The sequence below is a fragment of the Nyctereutes procyonoides genome, unplaced genomic scaffold (genome assembly GCF_905146905.1).
Source record: "Nyctereutes procyonoides isolate TBG_1078 unplaced genomic scaffold, NYPRO_anot_genome, whole genome shotgun sequence".
NCBI lineage: Eukaryota > Metazoa > Chordata > Mammalia > Carnivora > Canidae > Nyctereutes > Nyctereutes procyonoides.
In genome coordinates this window covers 779,397-803,949 of record NW_026575162.1, presented here as the reverse complement: position 1 = coordinate 803,949, position 24,553 = coordinate 779,397, and the positions used below count along the sequence as shown (strand labels likewise).

Below are 24,553 nucleotides of genomic sequence, written 5' to 3'. Positions count from 1 at the left end.
GAATAATGAAAACCAATTCATTGGCTGAAAGTGTGTGTGTGCTCAAATGTATTTGTATGTGCGAGCAGAGTGTGTGAATGAGATGGATGGAGATTTAATGACCTAGAAGGTCTGAAACAACTGTTCTGGGGGTAAAAGTGCAAACACAAAGAAATTAAATGGCAAAAAAACAACAAAAAAAAAAAGAAAAAAGAAAGAAAAAAAATAAATTAAATGGCATATTAGATGCCTACTTGAAATTATGGCAATTTTTAACAATTGGACCAGTCAACACTCTTGTAAGTTTTTGTCTAGCTGTGCATAGGTGCAAACATCAAGTAGATGAATCCAGAGACATTACGACTGGGAAAGCAGGGCAAAGGAATTGAGGCTAACTGCAAGGAAATGTTCACTGCAACATATCTTGGAAACATGGGGACTAAGGGTAGGCATGCAGTGTGAGTAGGGGTAAATAATTAAAGTACAATCAATTCAGTGATGTGAAAATTATGGGAGTAGGGATTTCTGGAGAAGGAAGAGGAGAATTTGGAGAATAGGAGTTTCTGGAGGAGAAGGAATGAGAAATAATTTGAAATCACATTATACAAAAGGAGGACCACTATCACCATATCACAGTCTTGATGACATATGGTGCATTTGAGAAGGTGCATTGGAAATGTTGGCAAGGACATAGAAGACCTGAAAATTGGCTTGAATTAGTAGATGTTCAGAGCCCCACAGGTCTTAAAGATAATGAAGATAATTGATCTCAGAAGGTAGAGATTCTGGTGGTATCTCTCATAAACAGAAATATGACACAGGGAATAGCTCTTCAGATCTATTACAGGAATATTGGGTATGAGTTCAAGCCAAAAGTTTTGGGGTGACTGGTGATAGATGTCTCTTGAAGTATGTAGTAAAGGCCAAGGCAATGATTAAATAACAGTGCTCCTTTACTGGGTTGATCTGCAATGCTTAAAATAGGTCAGAGAAGCATGGAACACACAAATCTATTCAGGCTTGTAGCATCAAATCGATGCTATCATAAATATCCATACAGTTTTGTGAAGTAAATGTGTATTCCTTTTTATAGAAAAAGAAATTGTGGCTTAAAGAAAATTAGAAAATCTTGCCCCAAAGTACACAACAATTGATGACAAGTCCAGTATTCAAAATAATGTCTTTGGCTCTGAAAATTTTAATCATTATACAAACTGCTTCTTCTCTGATCTCACCTTTGACCTGCAATAAGATACTGGTAAGTAGAAGTTATATTTGACTATTATGCTCCTTTTTTCAAAAATGAAAACCGAATCAGTTTAGGATAAGTGAATTTCTTAGTCATACAGCTTGTAAGTGACCCACCCAGGACTTACACATTGCCCAAGATCTACAGAGCAAAGTGATTCTAAATAAACAGTATGTCATAAGAAGACCTCTTGTCAAAATGTGCTTGTTTTTCCGGATTGAAAACAGTATATAAATTTAAACCTCTAATTCAAAGCAAAAAGTAGGAAACTGTCTACTTCTGAATACTTTTGTCTTACAATAGAATAAGGAGAAATGGATTAAATGAAAAGCTCCCATAGATTTGAGAGGGTTCATCTGAGTGTAAAAGTGCTGCAGTGACTGAATGTATTTTATATATTGTAGCATTTTAAGATCTTGGGCGTATTATAAGTAAATGATTTAACTACTTTCAGCTGTCCTGTAAGTTGTTCATAATCACTGATTTTGCTTTTCAGATGAGCATAATAAAGTTCTCAATATAGCTCTTTCAACAGCAACAGCAGTGCTGACTCTTCAATATGAGATGGCTCAGTCACACAGGATATCTTCACATCCAAGCGAAGCAAAAATTAAAAAAAGGAATGAAAAGTCCATGCAGTGGCAGTCTCGCATGTCTTTGGTTTCTTTTTTGTTATATGAAGGTGCTGAGTCTTTGAAAAGTTAGACACTTTTAATAAAATTTGTAGTGATATCCATGGCTTCTGACCTCAGTAATTCTGGTAAGACGACATTTTTCAATTTAGTAATTTCTTTACAAGCCAAACATGATAGTGTCAGATTAAAATGTTGTGTACCAATGGAAAATAAAATAAAACAAAATACTACCAATAGAACTTTACCAATTAATTAAGGTCTGTGTCCTTGTCTCATTTTGATCACCATTTTCTCTTAGGAAACTAGAGAAGATAATAAGGCAAGGTGTAGTGACAGAGGACTTGGACCAAGAGTTAGATCCCCTGACATGGTCAGTGAATGTCCATTTGACCTTAGTGAAGTTGCTTTGCCTTTCTGAGGTTAGCTTTAATTTGGGTCAAAAAATTCCACTTTATAAATAGAAATATGCTAAAGGTAGGCATCATGAGAAGACTTTTTTAAAGTTATGTATGAAAAGATGCTTTGATTTAAGGCTTTTATAAAAATTAAGTTTTTAAAAATATCCTGCATAGTTGTTTTAGTTTTTTTATATATATCTTACCTTTTCATCTTATCAATGATTTCCCTTGGAGTGCAAAAGCTTTTTAGTTTGATGTAGTCCCACTTGTTTATTTTTGCTTTTGCTACCTTTGTTTCTGGTGCCAAATCCAAGAAGTCATTGCCAATACTGATGTCAGGGAGTTTATGTTTTCTTCTAGGAGTTTTATGATTTCAGAACTTATGTTCAAGTCTTTAATTCATTTGAATTGTTTTTTTTTGTATGGTGCGATATATGGGTTTAGTTTCATCCTTTTGCATAAGGCTGTCATATTTCTCAGACCATTTACTGAAGAGACTATCCTTTCTGCATTGTATATTTTTATTCATTTTTTCATAAGTTAATTGACCATGTATGCCTGAGTGTATTTCTGGGCTTTCTGGTCTCTTCCATTGATCTGTGTATGTTTTTATGCCACTACCATACTGTTTTGATTATTGTAGTTTTAAAATGCAGTTTGAAACCAGGAATTGTAAAACGTCCAGCTTTGTTCTTTTAGAAGACTGCTGTGGCCATTCAAGATTATACCAATTTTAGGATTGTTTGTTCTATTTCTGTGATAAATGCCACTGGAATTTTGATAGTCATTACATCAAATCTGAGAATACTTTGGATAATATGAACCTTTTAACAATAGTAAGTTTCCAATTCATGAACAAGGAATATCTTTCCATTTACCTGTGTTTTCTTCAATTTCTTTAATCAGTTTCTTATAGTTTTCAGTGTACTTGTCTCTTATCTTCTTGATTAAATTTATTCCTAGGTATTTTATTCCTTTTGATGTAATTGTAACTGGGTTGTTTTCTAAGTTCTCTTTCTGACAATTTGCTGGAGTCCATAGAAGCACACTGATTCTTGTATATTTATTGTGTATCCTGCAACCTTTACTGAATTCACTTGTAAGTTCTAACAGTTTTTTAATCTGTTTTCTCTATATATTATCATGTCATCTACAAAGAAAGACACTTTACTTCTTCCTTTCTGATTTAGATGCCTTTTATTTATTTTTCTTTACTTATTGCTCTGGCAAGGACTTCTAGTACTATGTTGATTAAAAGTAACACGAGTATCCCTCTTATCTATTTCCTGATCTTAGAAAGAAATCTTTCCCAGCATTTCAACATTGAGTATGATACTAACTGTAGCCTTGTATTATATGGCTTTAATTATGTTGAGGTATATTTCCTCTGTACCAGGTTTGTTGAGAACATTTTATAAGTAAGTTATATTGAATTTTGCAAAAGTTTTTCCTATATCTATTGAGATTTTCATATAGTTTTTATCCCTAATTCTGTTTATGTGGCATATACATTGATTTGTGGATGTTGAATTGTCCCTGCATCCTTGGAATAAATCTCTTTTGATTATGGTGTATGATCCTTTTAATGTGCTACTGAATTTAGTTTCCAAATATTTTGCAGCTGTGTTCAGCAGGGATACCAGCCTGCAATTTTCTTTTCTTGAAACATTCTTTCCTAGCTTTGGTGTCAGGGTAACATTGACCTAATAAAATGAGTTTGGAAGTATTCCCTCCTCTTCTATTTTCTGGGAGCATTTGGGGAGAACCGATGTTAATTATTCTTTAATTGTTTGGTAGAATTCCCCAGTGACAATATCTGCTCCTGGACTTTTTTTTTTTTTTTTCTGTTGAGAGTTTTTCAATTACTAATTCAATCTCTGTACTAATTGCTGGTCTATTTTGATATTCTGTCTTCCTGATGTAGTCTTGGTATAGGTTGTATGCTTCTAGTTATTTATTCATTTCTTATAAGTTGTGTACTTTGTTGGTGTATGATGTTCAGAGTAGTCTGTTATGATCCTTTGTATTTGTGTGATATCAGTTTTAAGGTTTCCTCTTCCACTTCCAGTTTTATTTATCTGGGTTCTTTTTCTTTCCCCTTGGTAAATCTAGCTAAAGGTTTGTCTATTTGGTTTATCTTCTCAAAGATCCAGCTCTTAGTTTCACTGATTGCTTCTATTGTGTTTTTAGTTTCTATTTCATGTATTTCTGCTCTGATCTTTGTCATTTTCTTCCTTCTACTAACTTTGAAATGCTCATTTTTCCCAAACGAAATTTTAATATGAACAAAATCATATAAATCTAATCTTTAAATTCCTTCCAAATGATTCTTTCCACTTAGCAGAAATCTGAAATTCTTAAGTTGGCCAAGAAGTTGCTGTATGATACATCATCTGTCAAGCTCATCAATCATATAACAAATTCCTTTTTTCCCTTCTGTTTTGCCATGCTTGTGTTCTTTTAGTTTCTTAGTTGTGTGTAGAATTTTTCACCTTCATGTTATTCACATATGTAATTCCCTTTGCATAGAATGCCCTTCCTGGCAAACTGTTTATAAGATAAATTCAATTATTTATTTTTTCTGAGAGGGCCATATCTGACACCTCAATACAAATTATGACTACTTAAACATTTACACTTTTTTGAGCAGACTCATTATATTTGTTTTGTTGACCCTTATACATTCATTAAGTAGTACAGTACCTGGAGTATGGTAAGAAAACAATATATAGGGATGTATAAACTCAAATATTAAATTTCTTTATAGATTGATTTATGAAAGGAACTATATTAGACATAGTTTCCACTTTCAAAAAATTTAAATTATCTTATATTGATAAATTATAATTCATACTGATACCCTAAATATTCAGAATGAGAATAAAATCTTAGTTTTCAACAAAATGAGAAGTTTTGAAGATTCTAATATAATAAAATTTATACTTTCAGACATATCTGAATCTAGCAGCTTAAGTGGGTAAATCTATTTCCAATAAAAAAGCAAAACCAAAACACACAAGAACCCTTACTACAATTCTGATCTTACTCACTACTCTTAATTAAATAATTATGGTTTCTAAAATTAAATAAAGTCCAGGAAAACTGAAAATGAAACATTTCAATACATACAATGGTCTAATTAAAGTACTATACTAATTTATTCCTAAATGTAAAATGGTTGCAAACTCAAATATCATTTGAACCTGAAAATTTAAGAGTATGCTTATTGATTTAAAGCCAATGGTTCAAAGGTGACATTTACAAAATTATAAATATAAAAAAAAAATCTGATTCAGGTACGCTCTTATTGTCAACAAACAGTATAATCTCCTTGAAGCAAAAATGGCATCTTCTTTTGTTGAAGACCTGCTATCCCTAGCACTCAGTACAATTTTAGAAAAAACAAGAAATTAATATTAATTAATTAATAACTAATAATACAGATAATACATCATTAAAGACATTATTAAGAGAGCTAGTCAAGAAAAATTACATTATAAGCATAAAAGTAATAAAAAGAAAACTCAATCTCAAGACATAATAGACCATTTTCTAACTAACTGGTATTACAGCACAGCATATGAAAATAAAATAAAATGTAAAGGCAGTTTATTTATTTATTTAAAGATTTATGTATTTATTTTAGAGAGAGAACATGCAAGAAGGGGGAGGAGCAGAAGTGAAAGAGAGAGAATCTCAAGCCAACACCTCACTGAGCAGAGCCCTAGTCAGAGCTGATCTCAGGACCCTGAGTCATGACCTGAGTTGAAACCAAGAGTCCTATGCTTAACCACTGAGCCACTCAGGTGCCCTGAGACTATTTATTCTTGCTAACTAAATTAAGAAAAAAAATGATCAAATTTGATATAGCTAAGAATAAGATGTTCATGTTGAGTGAAATAATGTTTTATTTGTTAATATACTTAAGTTTTGACAACACTTTTTTGTCTGTTTCAAAGAAAATGGGCACTTTTGTAAACACTGTCACAGCAGGAATTAAAAAAATATTTGCATTAGAGATTATTCTGCTCACAAATTTAAGGCATAATGTTTGACACAGGAGAAAATGTGATATTTTCATAATATTGTCAAACTTGAAAAAAATCTACTGGACCAAAAATCAAGTGAATTTCACTGAAACACCAGATTTCATGAAATTTCCCTTGCAGTACATTTTTTTAAGCTAGCAATAGGATTTGTAGAAGTGCTACTACATCATCTCAAATTGTTTTAGCACATCATTTGAGTTGTCAGTGTCCTTACATGCTTTTCTTTTTCCTTTTCTTTTAGATAGACATCCCACTAAAATCAAATTTAATGGATTATATATATCTTTTCTGCATTTACTAAGCTGCCTCATCTAAAATTCTTTGGTGGATGTGCTATGTGGGTGTAGTCTGTGTGTTCTCTCTCTCCCTCTCTTCTCCTCCCTTCTTTCTTTCCTCTCTTCTTTCTTTGTTTTATTCTAGAGATCTCTAGATTTATTCTAGGTATCCCTATTCTAGATATCCCTAACTAGAGCAAACTTTCCATTTTTATCTTCTTTAGGTTTCAGCCTCAGTACCTGGTGGCCAATCTAATAAAAACAACACCTCAAGATCACTTCTATTGACACTAATAAGGAATGTGATGGTTCTTGTCATTAAATTGTTAACTGATAATATCGTATATATGTACCCAATATCGATATTTAAAAATAACTCGCAATTATAAATCTACATTTCAAAGTTTTTCTCTAAGTTGATATTCCAAATTTAGATACATAGATTTTTATCCAAAATGTCAAAATCGTGAGGTTCACCATATATCAAATGGAAAAAGTGAGGGAGTATCACTCTGGGCTTTCTTGGGTCTCTTTTTTATAGTTCCTCCATTGACTCACTTGTGACCTTCAGCAAATGGAGCTCAGTTGAGCCGACTGTTATGGAGGACAGCCGCAATGACCTGTCTTCCAGTGGTATTATAAGACTCAATAAATCAGAGCCTACAAAGTTCTTTAAGGTTCTCAGATGAATTGTGCTATATAAAGGTGAAATGTCAGAGTAGAAAAACTGCTTGTACCTTTTATACGTCAGTTATTACCAAATGGGCACTACAAAATAGTATCACCTCACACCTTCATAAAATTATTCTCAATTTCTGAAAGAACACTTAGTTCAGCCACTTTCAAATAGGATGTTTAATAGATTGTGTTAACCTCAGAAAACTCTCTCTCATCTCAAGCATTCAATAAAACTATTTTTGCCCTGTTATCTCTGATCACTAACATAAATAAGTCCTTTTAAAACAAATTACAGATTAATAAATGAATTTTACACATTTGCATGTTGTACTGTCTTTGCTTGCTTTTCAGATATGCTATTTGCAGTTGATTAACAACCATGGAGTCTTTGCCAACCCAATATATAAGAAGTTGATGGTATATTTTTAATCATCTATATTCAGAGTTGAAAATTAATTTTACTTTGATTTTTTTTAAACATCCACTGATTAAACTTAAGCAGCTAAACATCTTAGGCATTTAACTTCAATGTTGTGTCCTCCCCTATCAGAGCAAAATTGGGCATTTTCCTATACACAATAGAGGAAAAAAAGCAATTACTATCAATCAGTGACTAAGCAACAGATTGGAGTATTTAGAAAGACTCATTCATACACAGATTTGCAGCAGTGTTCAGCTCCTCTGATTAGATTCCATAGATTTTAAATTGTAGCTAATTAGGCTGTCATAGGTTCATTAATGGCTCTACTGATTCAGCACTCCCTCACCTGCATGCATATTAAAGCTCATTAGCTCCCTTGTCTAAAATACCACCTGCATTAATTGCTGCCGATGCACCAGGACTCTTCAGAAGGCTCTTCTGACAATGATTCTACCTGCTTATGGTGCCCCATGCCCCTGAAAGCTCTTCAGGAGAGCTCACACATAAAGTTCATGGTGCTGCACACGTGGTGAGATTGCAGCTGTTGTAAGGGCAGTCAAGCCTGTTTTACGCTTACCAGCAGGATATAAATAATTAGTGATGCTTCTGCTATAGGGCTTAACACAAGGCCACTGTATTCCATTCTAAGCTTCTACTAAACCATTCCTCTCTACCAAATAAGCTCTCGAGTCATCTTTCCTTTGATTCTTTATTCTTTAAGCAGCTTCCACAAAATGCTAAGACTATGCCAGAGGAGAAAGAACACTGTAGCTTTCTTTCAGTTCACAGTCACTGTCCCTTGTGAATGCAAGATGAGTCTGAGTAGGATGTATAAAAAACTCTCAGCCCATAGATGCCTGAATAAGTGAAGAGGATCAATTAACTTTTGATATAGCTTTCCTCTCTTAAGTCAAAATCTCTATCTATCTCTCTATATCATCTATCATCTATCTATCATCTATCTATCTATCTATCTATCTATCTATCTATCTATCATCTATCTATCTATATTTTTTATTCCCTCAGAGTACCACCCTTATAGTGAAAGCCTTGAATTCAGTCATCAACAGAAACTTCCATGAGAAATCTAATGACTTGTGTTAAGAAAAGAGCCCTATTTGTCCAGTGTCTTAGTTGGTTAAGTGTCTGACTTTGGCTCAGGTCATGGTCTCATGATCCTGGGGTGGAGCCCTGCATCTGGCTCTGTGCCCAGTGAGGAGTCTTCTTGTCCTCCCTCTACCCCTTCCTCCCCCCACCCAATCATGCTCTTTCTGTCTCTCTCAAATAAATAAATAAATAAATAAAATATTTAAAAAGAAAAAAGAGCCCTACTGAGGGGGAGATGTCAAAAACAGTGACAACTTTGAAGCTGGCTAATAGTAAAACTAATTCTTACTTTCGGCTCTTTGGAATTAACTCTTTCTCCTTAGTGCTAAATCTTAAGGTAGGCTACTAGCAACTTCTAGTTACCATTCAGAAATTATTTCTGTGTCTTCCAAATGTATTATTGTAGTCACCCTTTTGATTTGGGAATTTCAAATGTAGGATGTGTCAAATTAGAAGAAATACAGGACATCAAGTATATTGAAAGCCATTTTTTCATACATTGTTTCCAGTTTTTTATAGTGACAGGAAGGTATATCTGGTCTCTGTTAATTCATCATAGATGGAAAAAGACCACTAATAAATAATGTTTAAAAAAGTGAATGAATGAAAAATTAAGTACCTAGTAATTAGGTTTTGTGGTTTTTTTTAAATTATAGCTCATGTAAAGTGAAAAGCAGCTGATTATTTTTTGGTAGATTCTTTATCAACAACACATTTTCTTATAATAAAAACATTTGGTGATGCAAACACAAATCCTTTTTTAATTATTATTATTATTTTGTTTTCTTCTCTTATACTGCCTAATGCTTTTAATGCCAGGTTTGTCAATGACCACTGATTACATAGACCAAGAGATATTTACTATCTTTTTGTGTCAAAAGATAAGGATAAGCCACATTGAGAAAGAAATAACAGAAGCTTTTTTTGTAAATGCCCATTTATACTCAAAAGGATTTGTATGTTTGTGAGCTAAAATTTCTCTTAGAAATTTTAAGATTTTGTAGATTTTTCCAATAGTTTTGCCTTAATCCACAGGATGTTATTTTCCATAGGGCATATATGATGTTAACAAATACTTATCATGAAAAATAAAATACCCAGTTATAACCTATCTAGTGGAAGGTGGACAGAGAGGAGGGACAGGTCACTACAGAATATTTTTTCTATGAATGGTTACTAAATATATCTTATTTTGTATATTCTAGACTTTTCTACCAACTAGCATCTACCATAATCAAAAAACATTTACTTGCACTTCCCAGGACATCTACACCAGATATAAAGCCCCAACCAGCTGAAATATAAATGAATATAGTGAACCTAAGATATAAAAGAACAATTTTTAAAACCTAGATTCTAGACTGGCATTTTGGAAGAGAATTGTAGCTGCTCATAACAATCCTTCAACAGGCAACAAATTAGAATTCTCCTAGATCTAGAAAAGCAATTACTAATGCTTCATCTTATGCTTTGTTGTTCTACTCGGAATAATAAAAAGAGATATTTAAAAATACTTGTGACAGCTATTTGCATTCTACAAAGACTATTGAATCCTTTGGTCAGGTAAGACAAGCAAGCCCAGGTACAAATACCCAGTTATGATAGCTTCCTTTTTCTCCTTCTTATTAATGTTAGAATGTTTGCAATTTCAGTGGGATTTTCATGTTGTGACATAATTTTATTCATCACTTACTGAAAGGTTGACTTTAATATGTGATAATATTGGACCCAAAATTGATAAATCAGGGTCTCATTGAACGCGGCGCCAGATCTGCAGACGGCTGTTGTCTCCGCGAGCCGAGCCCGGCCCACACAGAAGCAACTATGTCTAAGGGACCTGCAGTCGGGATCGATCTTGGCACCACCTACTCCTGCGTGGGTGTCTTCCAGCACGGGAAAGTGGAAATAATTGCCAATGATCAGGGAAACCGAACCACCCCAAGTTATGTCGCTTTCACGGACACCGAACGATTGATCGGTGATGCTGCGAAGAATCAAGTTGCGATGAACCCCACCAACACGGTTTTCGATGCCAAGCGGCTGATTGGACGTAGATTTGATGATGCTGTCGTCCAATCTGATATGAAGCATTGGCCCTTCATGGTGGTGAATGATGCTGGCAGGCCTAAAGTCCAAGTAGAATACAAGGGGGAGACCAAAAGTTTCTATCCAGAGGAGGTGTCCTCTATGGTCCTGACGAAGATGAAGGAAATTGCAGAGGCCTACCTTGGGAAGACTGTTACCAATGCAGTTGTCACGGTACCTGCATACTTCAATGACTCTCAGCGTCAGGCTACCAAAGATGCTGGAACTATTGCCGGTCTTAATGTACTTCGAATTATCAATGAGCCAACTGCTGCTGCTATTGCTTATGGCTTAGACAAGAAGGTTGGAGCTGAAAGGAACGTGTTGATCTTTGATTTAGGAGGTGGCACTTTTGATGTGTCAATCCTTACTATTGAAGATGGGATCTTTGAGGTCAAGTCCACAGCTGGAGACACCCACTTAGGTGGAGAAGACTTTGATAACAGAATGGTCAACCATTTTATTGCAGAATTCAAGCGCAAACACAAGAAGGACATCAGCGAAAACAAGAGGGCCGTCCGCCGTCTCCGTACTGCATGTGAACGGGCTAAGCGTACACTTTCTTCCAGCACCCAGGCCAGTATTGAGATTGATTCTCTGTATGAAGGAATTGACTTCTATACCTCTATTACTCGTGCCCGGTTTGAAGAATTAAATGCTGACCTGTTCCGTGGCACCCTGGACCCTGTAGAGAAAGCTCTTCGAGATGCCAAGCTGGACAAGTCTCAGATCCATGACATTGTTCTGGTGGGTGGTTCTACCCGTATCCCCAAGATTCAGAAACTTCTGCAAGATTTCTTCAATGGAAAGGAACTGAATAAGAGCATCAACCCTGATGAGGCCGTTGCTTATGGTGCAGCTGTCCAGGCAGCCATTCTTTCTGGTGACAAATCTGAAAATGTTCAAGATTTGCTGCTATTGGATGTCACCCCACTTTCTCTTGGTATTGAAACTGCTGGAGGAGTCATGACTGTGCTCATCAAGCGCAATACTACCATTCCTACCAAACAGACACAAACCTTTACTACCTACTCTGACAACCAGCCTGGTGTGCTTATTCAGGTCTATGAAGGTGAGCGTGCTATGACTAAGGATAACAACCTACTTGGCAAGTTTGAACTCACAGGCATACCTCCTGCTCCTCGTGGCGTTCCTCAGATTGAAGTCACTTTTGATATTGATGCTAATGGTATCCTCAACGTGTCTGCTGTGGATAAGAGCACAGGAAAAGAGAACAAGATTACCATCACTAATGACAAGGGCCGCTTGAGCAAGGAGGACATTGAGCGCATGGTCCAGGAAGCTGAGAAGTACAAAGCCGAAGATGAGAAGCAGAGAGACAAGGTGTCTTCCAAGAATTCACTGGAGTCTTACGCTTTCAACATGAAAGCAACTGTTGAAGATGAAAAACTTCAGGGCAAAATCAATGATGAAGACAAACAGAAGATTCTTGACAAGTGCAATGAAATCATCAACTGGCTTGATAAGAACCAGACTGCAGAGAAGGAAGAATTTGAACATCAGCAGAAAGAGCTGGAGAAAGTCTGCAATCCCATCATTACGAAGCTATACCAGAGTGCAGGAGGCATGCCAGGAGGAATGCCTGGAGGCTTTCCTGGTGGTGGAGCTCCTCCCTCTGGTGGTGCCTCCTCTGGGCCCACCATTGAAGAGGTTGATTAAGCCAACCTGATGACAGGTCTAGCATTGTTCCACACATTTGAAGGACCCAAATTTGTAGCAAATTCCATGGCAGTTTTAAAGTCAAGCTGCTATAGTAAATATACTGGGCATTCTTGATACTTGAATATGGAATATGTGCACAGGGAAAGGAAATAAACATTGCACTTTATAAGCACTGTATTGTTAAGTGGAAAATGCAATGTCTTAAATAAAACTGTATTTAAAATTGGCAAAAAAATTGATAAATCGGTAGTAAGAAACTAATTTATCTATAGAAACAATGTTACAAATAATGGCTAAAACTCCTACATTATGTCATCAAATGTAATTAGCCCATAAATATCCCTGATGAAACAAATTTTTGTTGAATACTTGTTGAGGGCACTCAGAGTTCTAGATTTGTCCCTATAGTAGATTGTCAAATTATTTCCTGCCCTGTCTTGGAGATCTCTAGTGTACTAGCTTCTCCAGCATTGCCAAAGGCAGGGCTTTCTGACAAGGTCTTGAGTGAAGCACAAAAATAATTGTGTATCTATATTAACTTTCACTTATCAAATGATCTGAAGAACAAAAGTCCATGTAAATAAATATTAATAGTATCCACACTTAGAATTTATCATCTTTAGTAACAAGAGAATATGACTTTGGAGGCCATCCACAATATTAAAAGAGTCCAATTAAGGATATTCTAAACCTGTACCTTAATATTTATGAAGGAAAATGTGCTCTGACAAAGGAAGCAAATTTAACTTTTAATCCTACTCTTGATGAAGCTATGCATTAGCTAGTGATGAATAGCATGTGGTATTGATATAAAGGAAAAGTTACATATGGTCAATTCAAAAGTATATAAAGATTTTCCTGGATACAAATGTATTATTATGATCATTTAAAAATTCTAACCGGGGGATCCCTAGGTAGCTCAGTAGTTTAGCGCCTGCCTTCAGCCCAGGGCATGATCTTAGATTCCCGGGATCGAGTCCCACATTGGGCTCCATGCATGGAGCCTGCTTCTCCCTCTGCCTGTGTCTCTGCCTCTCTCTCTATGTCTCTCATGAATACATTTTAAAAATCTTAAAAAAAAAACAAAATAAAAATTCTAGCCGATACTATAAACCCAACTCATAAGAGAAACCTTCTATTTAAGTATGCATAAATATATGAAAGAGATTTATTATCTGCTATGAATCATATTTAATATATTTCACGGGCAATTTTATTCTACTTATGGCATAGTGACATGATTTTAACTAAATGATTCATTAAAATATAGAACTATATATATATAAAATCTACATATATTGTTATAAGTCAGAGAATCATTTCAAAATCTATTCAATACAGAGAAATTGACATCATTCAGTAAAAATAATGATTGTTATAATACCTTACACATACTAGGTTTTCACTAAATGAATGAATATGGGATAGTACTTCACAAGTAATAACATTGAATTTATAACAATTGGCAGTTGTATATTCAAGACACAGAAAAAACAGTGAATTTGAGCCTGTTAAAATTGGCTTTACTATCCCATCCTCTTATTCTGCTGTTTTTCTTCACAGCATTTGTCATGATATAAGTATTTGTTCATCTACATATTTTCTGTTTCAAACTACCATAATGAATATTCTAAGAAAGCAGAGACTATGCCATTTTCTATAATGCTGTAATCTCAGTAGCCAGAACAGTGTCTCATATCAAGTAGCCATTAAACAAATTTGTTGAAGGAATAAAAACATGGAAGAGTTTTTAAACTACCATATGAAACAGTTTGTACAATACAATCAATAATAAGTCATAAGACAACGACTAAGTCATGACAACAAAAATTGAGAATAACAAAACTGGGACTATATCCAAGACTTACAATCTCCATTATTTATTGCATTATAAACTATTGATTCATTGGGATTCAATCAACTCTCTAATAATTCCTTTAAAAGCAGGAACATTTTATCTTAAATGTCCACCGCATTAGGTTTCTACCTCACCACAATGTTAAACCTATTGCACCTGCTCAGAATATATTGATATATTTTGGGTTTCACCATTAGTGTCTATTGAGGAAAATATTGCAGTAGTAGTAGTAGTCTAAAGATATGGCTCTCTGTGCTAATGTGTATGCTTGGCAGAGGAGATGGATTTGGTTCTATGATTCATATTAGTAGCAAAGTCCAATGAAATTTTATAATTGTCATCTAAAATGAATACTTCTGTTAAATTAGATCATCCACAATCCCAGATCTCACACAAGCAGATATTACGATGGACCTTTTTCTTCCATTAATTAATAAGACTGGCATTTATTTTCCCCTTACTTTGGTGTAGTGATTATGTTGAAATTATGATTTCATCAAAGAAAACATATTTTAATTTACAACAGTTTGCAGGTGTACTCTTCTAAAGATTTACCTCTTCTCCCTGTCCTATATCCAACAAGCAGAGCTAAGCTTTTGAAAACTTTTGAGAAATCAGACCTGAAGGACAAGTTTTTGAATTTTATAAAAATATATGGACCTATAATTATTTAATCAAACAAGAGAACTATACTCACCGTATACATATCATAAAGACTTAAACTTTTTCTAAGGTGTATGGTAATCTATAGATTACTAGTTTTGGATACATTTTTGAGAAATTTTTATCTTAAAAATTTAAATCCATTCGCAAAGAACTAAAAGGATGAGTTACTGGCAATCATATTTTCATCTGATATTTTTGAAACTATAAGAAAACAATAAGAACTGAATAACCATAAAGCCAAAATGATCCTCTGTATCCCCTATGTCTTTGAAAAATTTTGCTTTCTGATTTTAAAGCTGATGCCCTGTAGTTAAATAAAGTTAAGCCACAAAATGAATGTCATAAGCTTCATGTGTACCATGTCTCTCTCATGTGATTTTAATGATATCAAAGTACTTGTACCTTTAGTAAGATAGGAGCTGAGAGCAGATCCATGCTGACACATCTAATTTTTAGGAAGAACTAAATTGGAGTATATATTATTGTCAATAAATGTGGAATAAAAAAATAAATGTGGCATAAATAATAACATTTTTAAAATATATTTGTTGTGTATATCTGTATTTCTTTCCCAAACTCCATATTAATTATTTCCCAACTATTCCAGAGTTTAGAAATATCAAGCTAATGTCAATCAGGTAAATCATTACTAAACAGCAGCATGGTGGCAAGAGCTAGATTGGCTTGTCACACTTCCACAGATTCAGCTGGCAAGGAGACAATGAGTACACATGGATTTAGACAGTTTTATTACTTAAAGCAAGAGTAACCATTGGTGTCATTTCCCTGATCCTTAATTTCCATAGAGTGATTGTGAGAAGACTCAGCTATTACCTGCATCTGCTGTGGGTGTACATGAAAGAGGGACTTGAGATTAGGAAACTCTGGCATCATATAGGAGGTACTGGCAAACCTGTCTTTCCCCACCTTGGAGAAAGAATTATCTTTGTCTTAGAATGTAATCAAATATCTTCTGAAAAGACAAAAAGACATATTCATTTTTATTATTCTGAATGTCCTCTGGGAATGGGAAGTCTTCCTGTTTACTATCACTGAATGTAAATGAATTTGTTCCAGGGAGGGTATCTATCTCTACCTTTCCAGGAATGCCTTATTAAACAATTCTTGAAAAGAGAATCCTGGAGCATATGGGTTGGTAATGCCAAGATGTACATAAAGGTGAGCTTCATTCTAATTGTCTCCCAATACCTAATAAGATATTAGAAACAATAAATATTTTCTATACTGCTGTGACTGTATTATCCAAGAATATGAAAATATTTAATGTTTTCTTTCAGTATTACCAAATCTACATCCATATAACCTGCCCTACAAAACAGCCAAATGCTATGAATTCACTTCAACATGAGATTTCCTGTCTTCTTGCTCTTGCTCATTCTAGCAATTTGGATGAGCTTTTTTATTTTATTTTATTATTTTATTTTATTTTATTTTTATTTTATTTTATTTTATTATTTTTTGCTTTCCTTTTTTTTAATAAATTAATTTTTTATTGGTGTTCAATTTACCAACATACAGAATAACACCCAGTACTCATTCCGTCAAGTGTCCTCCTCAGTGCCCATAACCCATTCACCCCCACCCCCTGCCCTCCTCCCCTTCCACCACCCCTAGTTCGTTTCCCAGAGTTAGGAGTCTTTATGTTCTGTGTCCCTTTCTGATATTTCCCACACATTTCTTCTCCCTTCCCTTATATTCCCTTTCACTATTATTCATATTCCCCAAATGAATGAGAACATACACTGTTTGTCCTTCTCCGATTGACTTACTTCACTCAGCATAATACCCTCCAGTTCCATCCACGTTGAAGCAAATGGTGGGTATTTGTCGTTTCTAATGGCTGAGGAATATTCCATTGTATACATAAACCACATCTTCTTTATCCATTCATCTTTCGATGGACACCGAGGCTCCTTCCACAGTTTGGCTATTGTGGACATTGCTGCTAGAAACATCGGGGTGCAGGTGTCCCGGCGTTTCATTGCATCTGAATCTTTGGGGTAAATCCCTAACAGTGCAATTGCTGGGTCGTAGGGCAGGTCTATTTTTAACTCTTTGAGGAACCTCCACACAGTTTTCCAGAGTGGCTGCACCAGTTCACATTCCCACCAACAGTGTAAGAGCGTTCCCTTTTCTCCGCATCCTCTCCAACATTTGTTGTTTCCTGCCTTGTTAATTTTTGGATGGGCTTTTTTAAATAATTTTTTCCCAAGGCCAAATGCTAACTTTTTAATTTACTCTTTTCTAATTCTCACTTTACCCCATTCCCATCTTAAATTCAAGGGTAAATGTTCTCTCTCCTGATATACTAAGGTGTAATTCACATAGCACTTATGTCAAACAGAAAGCTTAAAACCTAGTCTCATATTTTATATATTTTGTGTAATGTTTTTTTAGTTTATCCACATAAGATTATGATAGAATTCTCCCATTATATTAAATGTAAATGGAACCTGGATTCATATCTCCTTTCAAATTCCTAATGTATTCATGCCTTCTTTTTTCTTCATCAACTCAAGAAAGATTTGTGTCTTCTGTGTGTTTCTCTAGATTATATTTGTTTTCTTTTTTACTAAACTCTGCTTTTATCTCCATTATTTCTTTATATCTATCTTTAGTTTTATTCTGTTTTATTTTTTAATAACATCATTACAGGGACACAGCTCATAAATTAACATCAAATATTATTTTATAATATAAGCATTCAACTATGAATAGTCACTATAATTAGATTTCATAAGTTTTATATACAATATTTGGATTATTGTTCAAGTCTAATAAATTGTTTATTTCTATTATAATTTCTTCTTTGACCTATAAGTTACTCAGAAGTATACATTTGTATTTTTTGAATAAATGGAAATTTATGAGACTTTTGTGTTTACTTTTTTCTTTTTCTTATTTTCCTTTGTCACTTATTCCAGTGTTAACATTTTTCATGTAATTGAAGATCTACATATTAAATTTCATTCCCATTTTTCTGGCTTAAAGGATATAAAAACACATTCTAGATATTTTTCTTATTCCTTGAGAATCAGAAATGAAATAAATATTGTTTAGTAGGGATCTATCAATTTTTGCAGTGAGTAGAGCCTTTGCAGTGTCTACTCCACTGTACTTTACAACACAGAAGCCTCATCAATGATTCATGAAATTTTTAATTTCGTAAGGCAGGATGTTTTCTTATCAGTTTAAATTTTTTATAGAAATTAAAAATGTGAGGCTGTACATTTGTGTGTGGAAATGTATGTGAGTGTGTACTAAGTTGATTTTTTCATACTGTAATATTATTATAATTTCCTTGCTATATTTCTGCTTTTAAATACTTAATAAACTCCCTAAGTGAAGTCATTTAAGCCTGAGCTTTCCTTTATGGGAAGACTTTTAATAACTAATCAATGGCTTTATTTGTTGTTGGCACAACCAGGTTTCTATTTCATCTTGAGTCAATTTGTATCTTTATGGGTTTGTATATTTCATTTATCTAATTTGTTGACCTAAAGTTATTTATAATATTCTCTCTCTTAGGCAGAAGTTTGGATTATTGATTTTTTAATAAAAGCACGTAAAGCTATATCTCCCCACAAGCACTGCTTTATCTCCATTCTATCAGTTTTGATCAATTGCTTTTTTGCTGGGGTATCATTTCTGTGGGTTCCTAGAAACCTGTGAGTTAGCATGCTTATTCATTGCATTTGAAAGTGTTCTCAAATTGATTTGGGACTTATTGATATTCTGGCACTAAGTTTATAGTTTCCATAACATCCCCAAATCCAACCAAACTAAGATGATAGATATTTTAAGCTATATTTTTACCTTTTATATAAAAGAAATTTGTAAGAAGATCTTATTTGAAAGGAACCATGATGTTCTAGGTTTGAGAAAAGCATGATCTTCAAGGAAGAAAAAAGAATAGGAGAATATAGAAAACTAGGGAAGAATGCAGACTTATGTTACATAAGCTGGTTTTCCAATCGATCATAATATTAGTTCATTAGTATATTTCCCTTTAAGCCACTCTAATTATTAACATAGCAAAGTTTCTGTGTACAGCTTTTGAATTTCAGAGAATAAATCCAACTTTTAATAATTCCTTTGATCTTCGGAAAAAGGATAGATTTTTTTTTTTTTTGCTAGACCAACTTATACATGACTTGAAGCTTCCAAAAGGCAGATTTTTATCTCTGCATTCTCCAGAAAGATTCCACAGTGTGGCAGGAGAGAAAGTAATCATTTTGAAATATGCCCAGAGCATTCTCCTTAACAAAGGCATACTCCAGTAGAAAAAACTTACAAAACTTTGTTTCAGAAGAATAGATAAGAACATTACTCTCCCTCCAGCCTCCCATAGTCCTCCTGTTTCATCTACAGTTGGATGAGAACTATGTAAGAATATATACTCTGAAGGTTACAGGCTAGACACATGTATTTGCACACTGAGATTTAATTGGGACATTATAGAATGTGCCCCTGCCACCACCACCACTAAATATACCTTATCATCTTATCACACCACCAGGAGGCCAATATAATAATAATGGAATGCAACTTAAAGTAGTAAAAAGCATGTAAAATGTTCCTCTAAGGAGGAACACTTAGGGGAGGCCAAAGTTATAGGAGACAAAACCAAAGATACAAGAAAAATATGAGCCTACTGGCACCTATAGTAACTGCAAACATTTTTAAAAGTACATCTACTAGCCAGAGTAACAGAAATAGAGGCTTATGTACCTCAGTTCCATTATGCAAAATAAGTCTGGTTTTTTTTTTTTTGACAAAAAATTACAAGGTATATGGAAAAGCAAAAAGCCCCACAGTTTGAAGAGAAAATTCAAGCATCATAAGCAAACTCAAATATGACACAGATGTTGGAATTGTCATACATATAATTAAAAATACTATAATTAATATGTCCAGAGCCACAGTGAAAGAAAGCCAACGACATAAGAACAGATGGCTAACTTAAGCAGAAAGACAAAAATTATAAGAATCAAGATGAACTCATAGTAATAAAGGAGAATAATAGCTATCAGAAGCTGGGGCATGGAGTAAGATGAACTCATAATAATAGAGGAGAATGATGGTTATCAGAGGCTGGGGCTTGGAATAAAAAAGAAAAAAAAAGAAGGAAAGAATTGCAAGGATGTGTTAGAAATCAAAAACACTGCAACAGAAATAAAAAATGCTTTTGATGGGCACATGTAAACTAGATGTAATCAAGAAAACAACAATTTGTTATGTTTACAAGTAGATGAATAGAAGTTTCCCACACTGATTTTTTAAAAAGAGTTAATAAAAAAAGAACAACAGAATCTAAGAACTGTGGAGAGAACAATAAGAAAAAAGTAAAGGAATGAAAAACAAATTTCAGGGTTATGATTACCTCATCTCAAGGTAAAATACAAAAGTCACATAAATATACTTATAATGTGATTAGAAAGAAAAGCACAGGGCAGCCTGGTGGCTCAGCGGTTTAGCACTGCCTTCAGCCCAGGGCCTGATCCTGGAGTCCCGGGATGGAGTCCCACGTCAGGCTCCCTGCAGTCCCATGTCAGGCTCCCTGCATGGAGCCTGCTTCTTCCTCTGTCTGAATCTCTGCCTCTCTCTCTCTCTCTCTCTCTCTCTCTCTCTCTGTGTGTGTGTGTGTGTCTCTTATGAATAAATAAATAGAATCTTAAAAAAGAAAAGAAAGAGAAGCACATAGATTCATGTTTTTTTCATTCTTAAGTTAGGTAGGTACATATGTGATAATTATTCTGTTTTATAACATGTATGATAAAAAGATTAATGAAAACACAAAGTTTCCAAAGAACACTGTAACTTGTAGTGATACATTGATGAAACATCTCCCATGTGTCAAAAAAACCTTTTTAACTATATTGCATAAATTCCTTAAAATTTCCAATATTCCCATAAGCTCCATTTCTCCTTCTCCTTCTCTTCTCCTTCTCCTTTCTTCTTCTCCTTTCTTCTTCTTCTTCTTCTTCTTCTTCTTCTTCTTCTTCTTCTTCTTCTTCTTTCTTCTTCTTCTTCTTCTTCTTCTTCCTTTTCTTCCTCAATGAATGAATGAGGAAATAAGCTCAGAGATATCCAGTAGCTTATTCAAGATCAAAGAGCTAACAAGTGGTGGAGGTTGATTTGGAACAAGGGTCTAATTCCAAACCTTTTTGTTCCTTTGAGTCCAGTGCACAGTGACTATTAAAATCATAGTTTGTAAGAATTATACTTAGGAAAAAGAATAATGTAATCAGCATCAAATACTCACTTTACTTATATAATACTTGGTAAATGTTTCCTTAGTTGCTCCCTTTCTAATTTTAGGAAAAGACCTTTATATATAATAGTAAGTACCAAGATTTAGTTGGTGTTGAAATACTATGGTTTTAAAAGACCAGTTCAATTATTTGTAGACATGGTTTTAGGCATATGCTTTAGTATGCATAGATCCACTAAAATATATTTGTTATTTCTAGATCTTTCAACAAAGAAGCAATCTATTTGAAGAAATCAATGTCCAAATATAATTTTGTGTTACTTATGAATGATGAAGATAATAGTGCTCTTTACAGATATAATGCCTGCATTTCCATCTGCAAATATCTGGGAAGAAAAATCCCAAAATATTTAAATAAGTAAATTTTCCTATCAAAACATTTCCAATAGTCATGCCTGATCAATATATGTTTCCACTAAAGTAAACAAATTTATGGATGACATCTGTTGAAATTGATGAAGCCTCTTTTATTAATTCTATTTTTACTTTTCCTTTTTAATTTCAATGGAGACATAATTATATAGAAACCAAATAGGATAATTATAACAAAATAACATAATTAATGGGACCACAATCTAGTAACAACAAAATATTTATTCTAAAGTCTACTACAATTACATTTTTTACTTAGTAAAAATGATAAAACAGACATAAGGCCATTAAGTTTACCGAATAGATGTCTGATGAAATCATTCTATTTCTTTTGAAAATTTTATTTGCATTCTTTCCTAGTTAAGAATTTGCAATGCCATTCAACTACAGAAGCAAGCTTATCTTACTGCCTCCCGACGTTTCCACCCACATAATGATAATACTGTACTCTATGTGCCCATTTCATACATCGAATGAAATAAATTGTGGTAGAGAAAAATATTACTAGTAGAGTACGCAAAATTCCTATAATATATGGCTTCCTACGTTAATTGTACAAATTTAAACTAAAATATTACAATACCATGTTTGTCAGTTATAATAAGTAATTGCATGGTTATAGATTGTATTAATTATAAATTATTCTATAAAATTGTAAGGGAATTTCTTAATGGTGTCATCATCCTTTATGTCAGAAAATTTCTTTTAAAGTCATCTTTATGTTATTTATTTTATTATTCCTAAGTCCAGTATAGCTAAGACCTTCTGATTTACTCCATAATAGTTTTATACTTTCCAATTTCACATTCTTACAGCTATGATTCTGGTCTAAGTCACAATCATATTTTATCTTTACTCATTCACAAATATTTATTGAGTCTCCTCAATGTTCCAGGTAATAGATTACATCTTAAAAATATAACAATGCATAAGACATATTTTCCTTGCAGAAATTTGATCTATAAATAATCAAGTAATTTCCAATGCAGTTATAGTTAATAATTATATATATATATATATATATATGATTTGATCAAAGGTATGAATGGATGATGAATGGTGGGAATATAAAGGTTTTTCATTGAATTTTAGAGAAAAGTTTTATCTGTCCAAGTAATTGTTTTTAATTTAGCACAATGATTAAAGAGATATAATTTTGTCCATCCTTTTGATCACTAATTTCTTTAAAAAGAATAATTTATTCTTTGGAGAGAGACCACAAGCAGGGGGAAGGGTTAGAGGGAGAAGCAGAAGCAGACTACCACTAAGCCTGGCTCCATTCCAGTACCCTGGTATCTTGACCTGAGCTGAAGGCAAGGCTTAACCGACTCAGCCCCTAGGCACCCTTTAATCACTAATTCCTTTAACATATTTCACTGAAGCATTACATTATGCAGGGTAAGTAAAGACTTACCAGCCAAAGAATTCCATCATCCTAGCACCAGCCAAGTGTGGTATAATGAAAAAGGAAAAAACTGAAGAGGGGATTATTGCAACATAAAAGCCTTAAGCAAATATAAACTGAAGACATAATTAGGAATACTCAGCTGAAAATATTAGCATTTTTGAATACTTATATATCTTATTCTTACAAAAATTGTCTAAAACTCAGTTTTAAAATGACATTGACAGAATGAATGAGAATGATTCAGCACCCTGTTATGGGAGAGATTAATAGCTTCAGTTCTAAAACAAGTTAATCTCTGTAAAAATATAGTGCCTTTAGGTTACCTTAGAAGAAAAGAATCAAATACTTACATGATAGATCTTTGGGTTTGTGTGATTCACCAGCTGCACTAATTTCCTATCAATGTTCTTTCAGAGAATAAAAATCTTTGTGCATAGAATATATTCTGTAGTGTCCTACCTAAATTATGTTACGATATTAGATTTGTTAACAGTATAGGAATTAGAAAAGAATTATAGACTAAAAGACAAAGTCAAGGACCTAGCAGATTATCAAGCACAAAGAAAGTATCTAATATATCATTAACAAGCATTCAATAATAAAACCATTAAAACTAAATTTTCCATTGAGGTATGTTTATAAGAGAATATATCAGACAACAGATGTGAAATCCTTTTTTTCATGGTTGTTTTTGTTTTTATTTTTTCTAGATGGAGCAGCAACAGAAACAGAAGACAAATTCTCTGCCATTATGTCTGTATAAAGATGTAATGCCCTTCTATTGAAAAAGATTTAATTAGCTTTACCTAAGTCATTCAACCAAACCTAAAGCAATCAGTTCGTATCTATCCTGAGGGGTTCCAGTCAAAATAATCAAAGTAAGATAGGTCAGAAGTCAACAGGATGGCTCAATGGGAGCAACCTTTCATAAAAGTGTCAAAATTCATACACACAAACATACATGCATATATGTGAAATTGGAATTGCCTGTACATTTATTTAAAAGTTCTAGGTACCACATTTCTGATAACCAAAGATAGCATTATTATCACCAATAACATTCAAAGTTCAATTTCAAGTGCTAAAGTTCATTTGCACCATTATTACCACTAGAGAAAGAACAAAAGCAGAAAAGAACTTTTATAAAGCACCTGCTGTGTGCTAGGCCTTATGCTAGTGACATTACATATGTGATCATATTTATCCCTTATGAAAGTAATGGCATAAATCAAACACTTAAGACAATGAGGATACTTAGGGCAAAATGTGATAAAATTACATTTTAAGGTTGCAGAACTGACAATTAGTGAAGCTGAAATGTAAATGCAAGCTTTTTGGTATCAAAGTATATATACTATATAATACTGCATAAAAGATATAGGAACACCTGTAAAC

General features: G+C 33.7%; 1 protein-coding gene across 1 annotated transcript; it reads left to right on the top strand.

The window, feature by feature from the left end:
* Positions 1-10,543: 10,543 nt before the first annotated feature.
* On the top strand, positions 10,544-12,728 carry LOC129503012 (heat shock cognate 71 kDa protein). The gene has a single exon (XM_055314888.1). It carries the CDS (start codon positions 10,616-10,618, stop codon positions 12,554-12,556), a length of 1,941 nt encoding a protein of 646 aa, XP_055170863.1. The 5' UTR covers positions 10,544-10,615; the 3' UTR covers positions 12,557-12,728.
* The last annotated feature ends 11,825 nt before the right edge of the window (positions 12,729-24,553 follow it).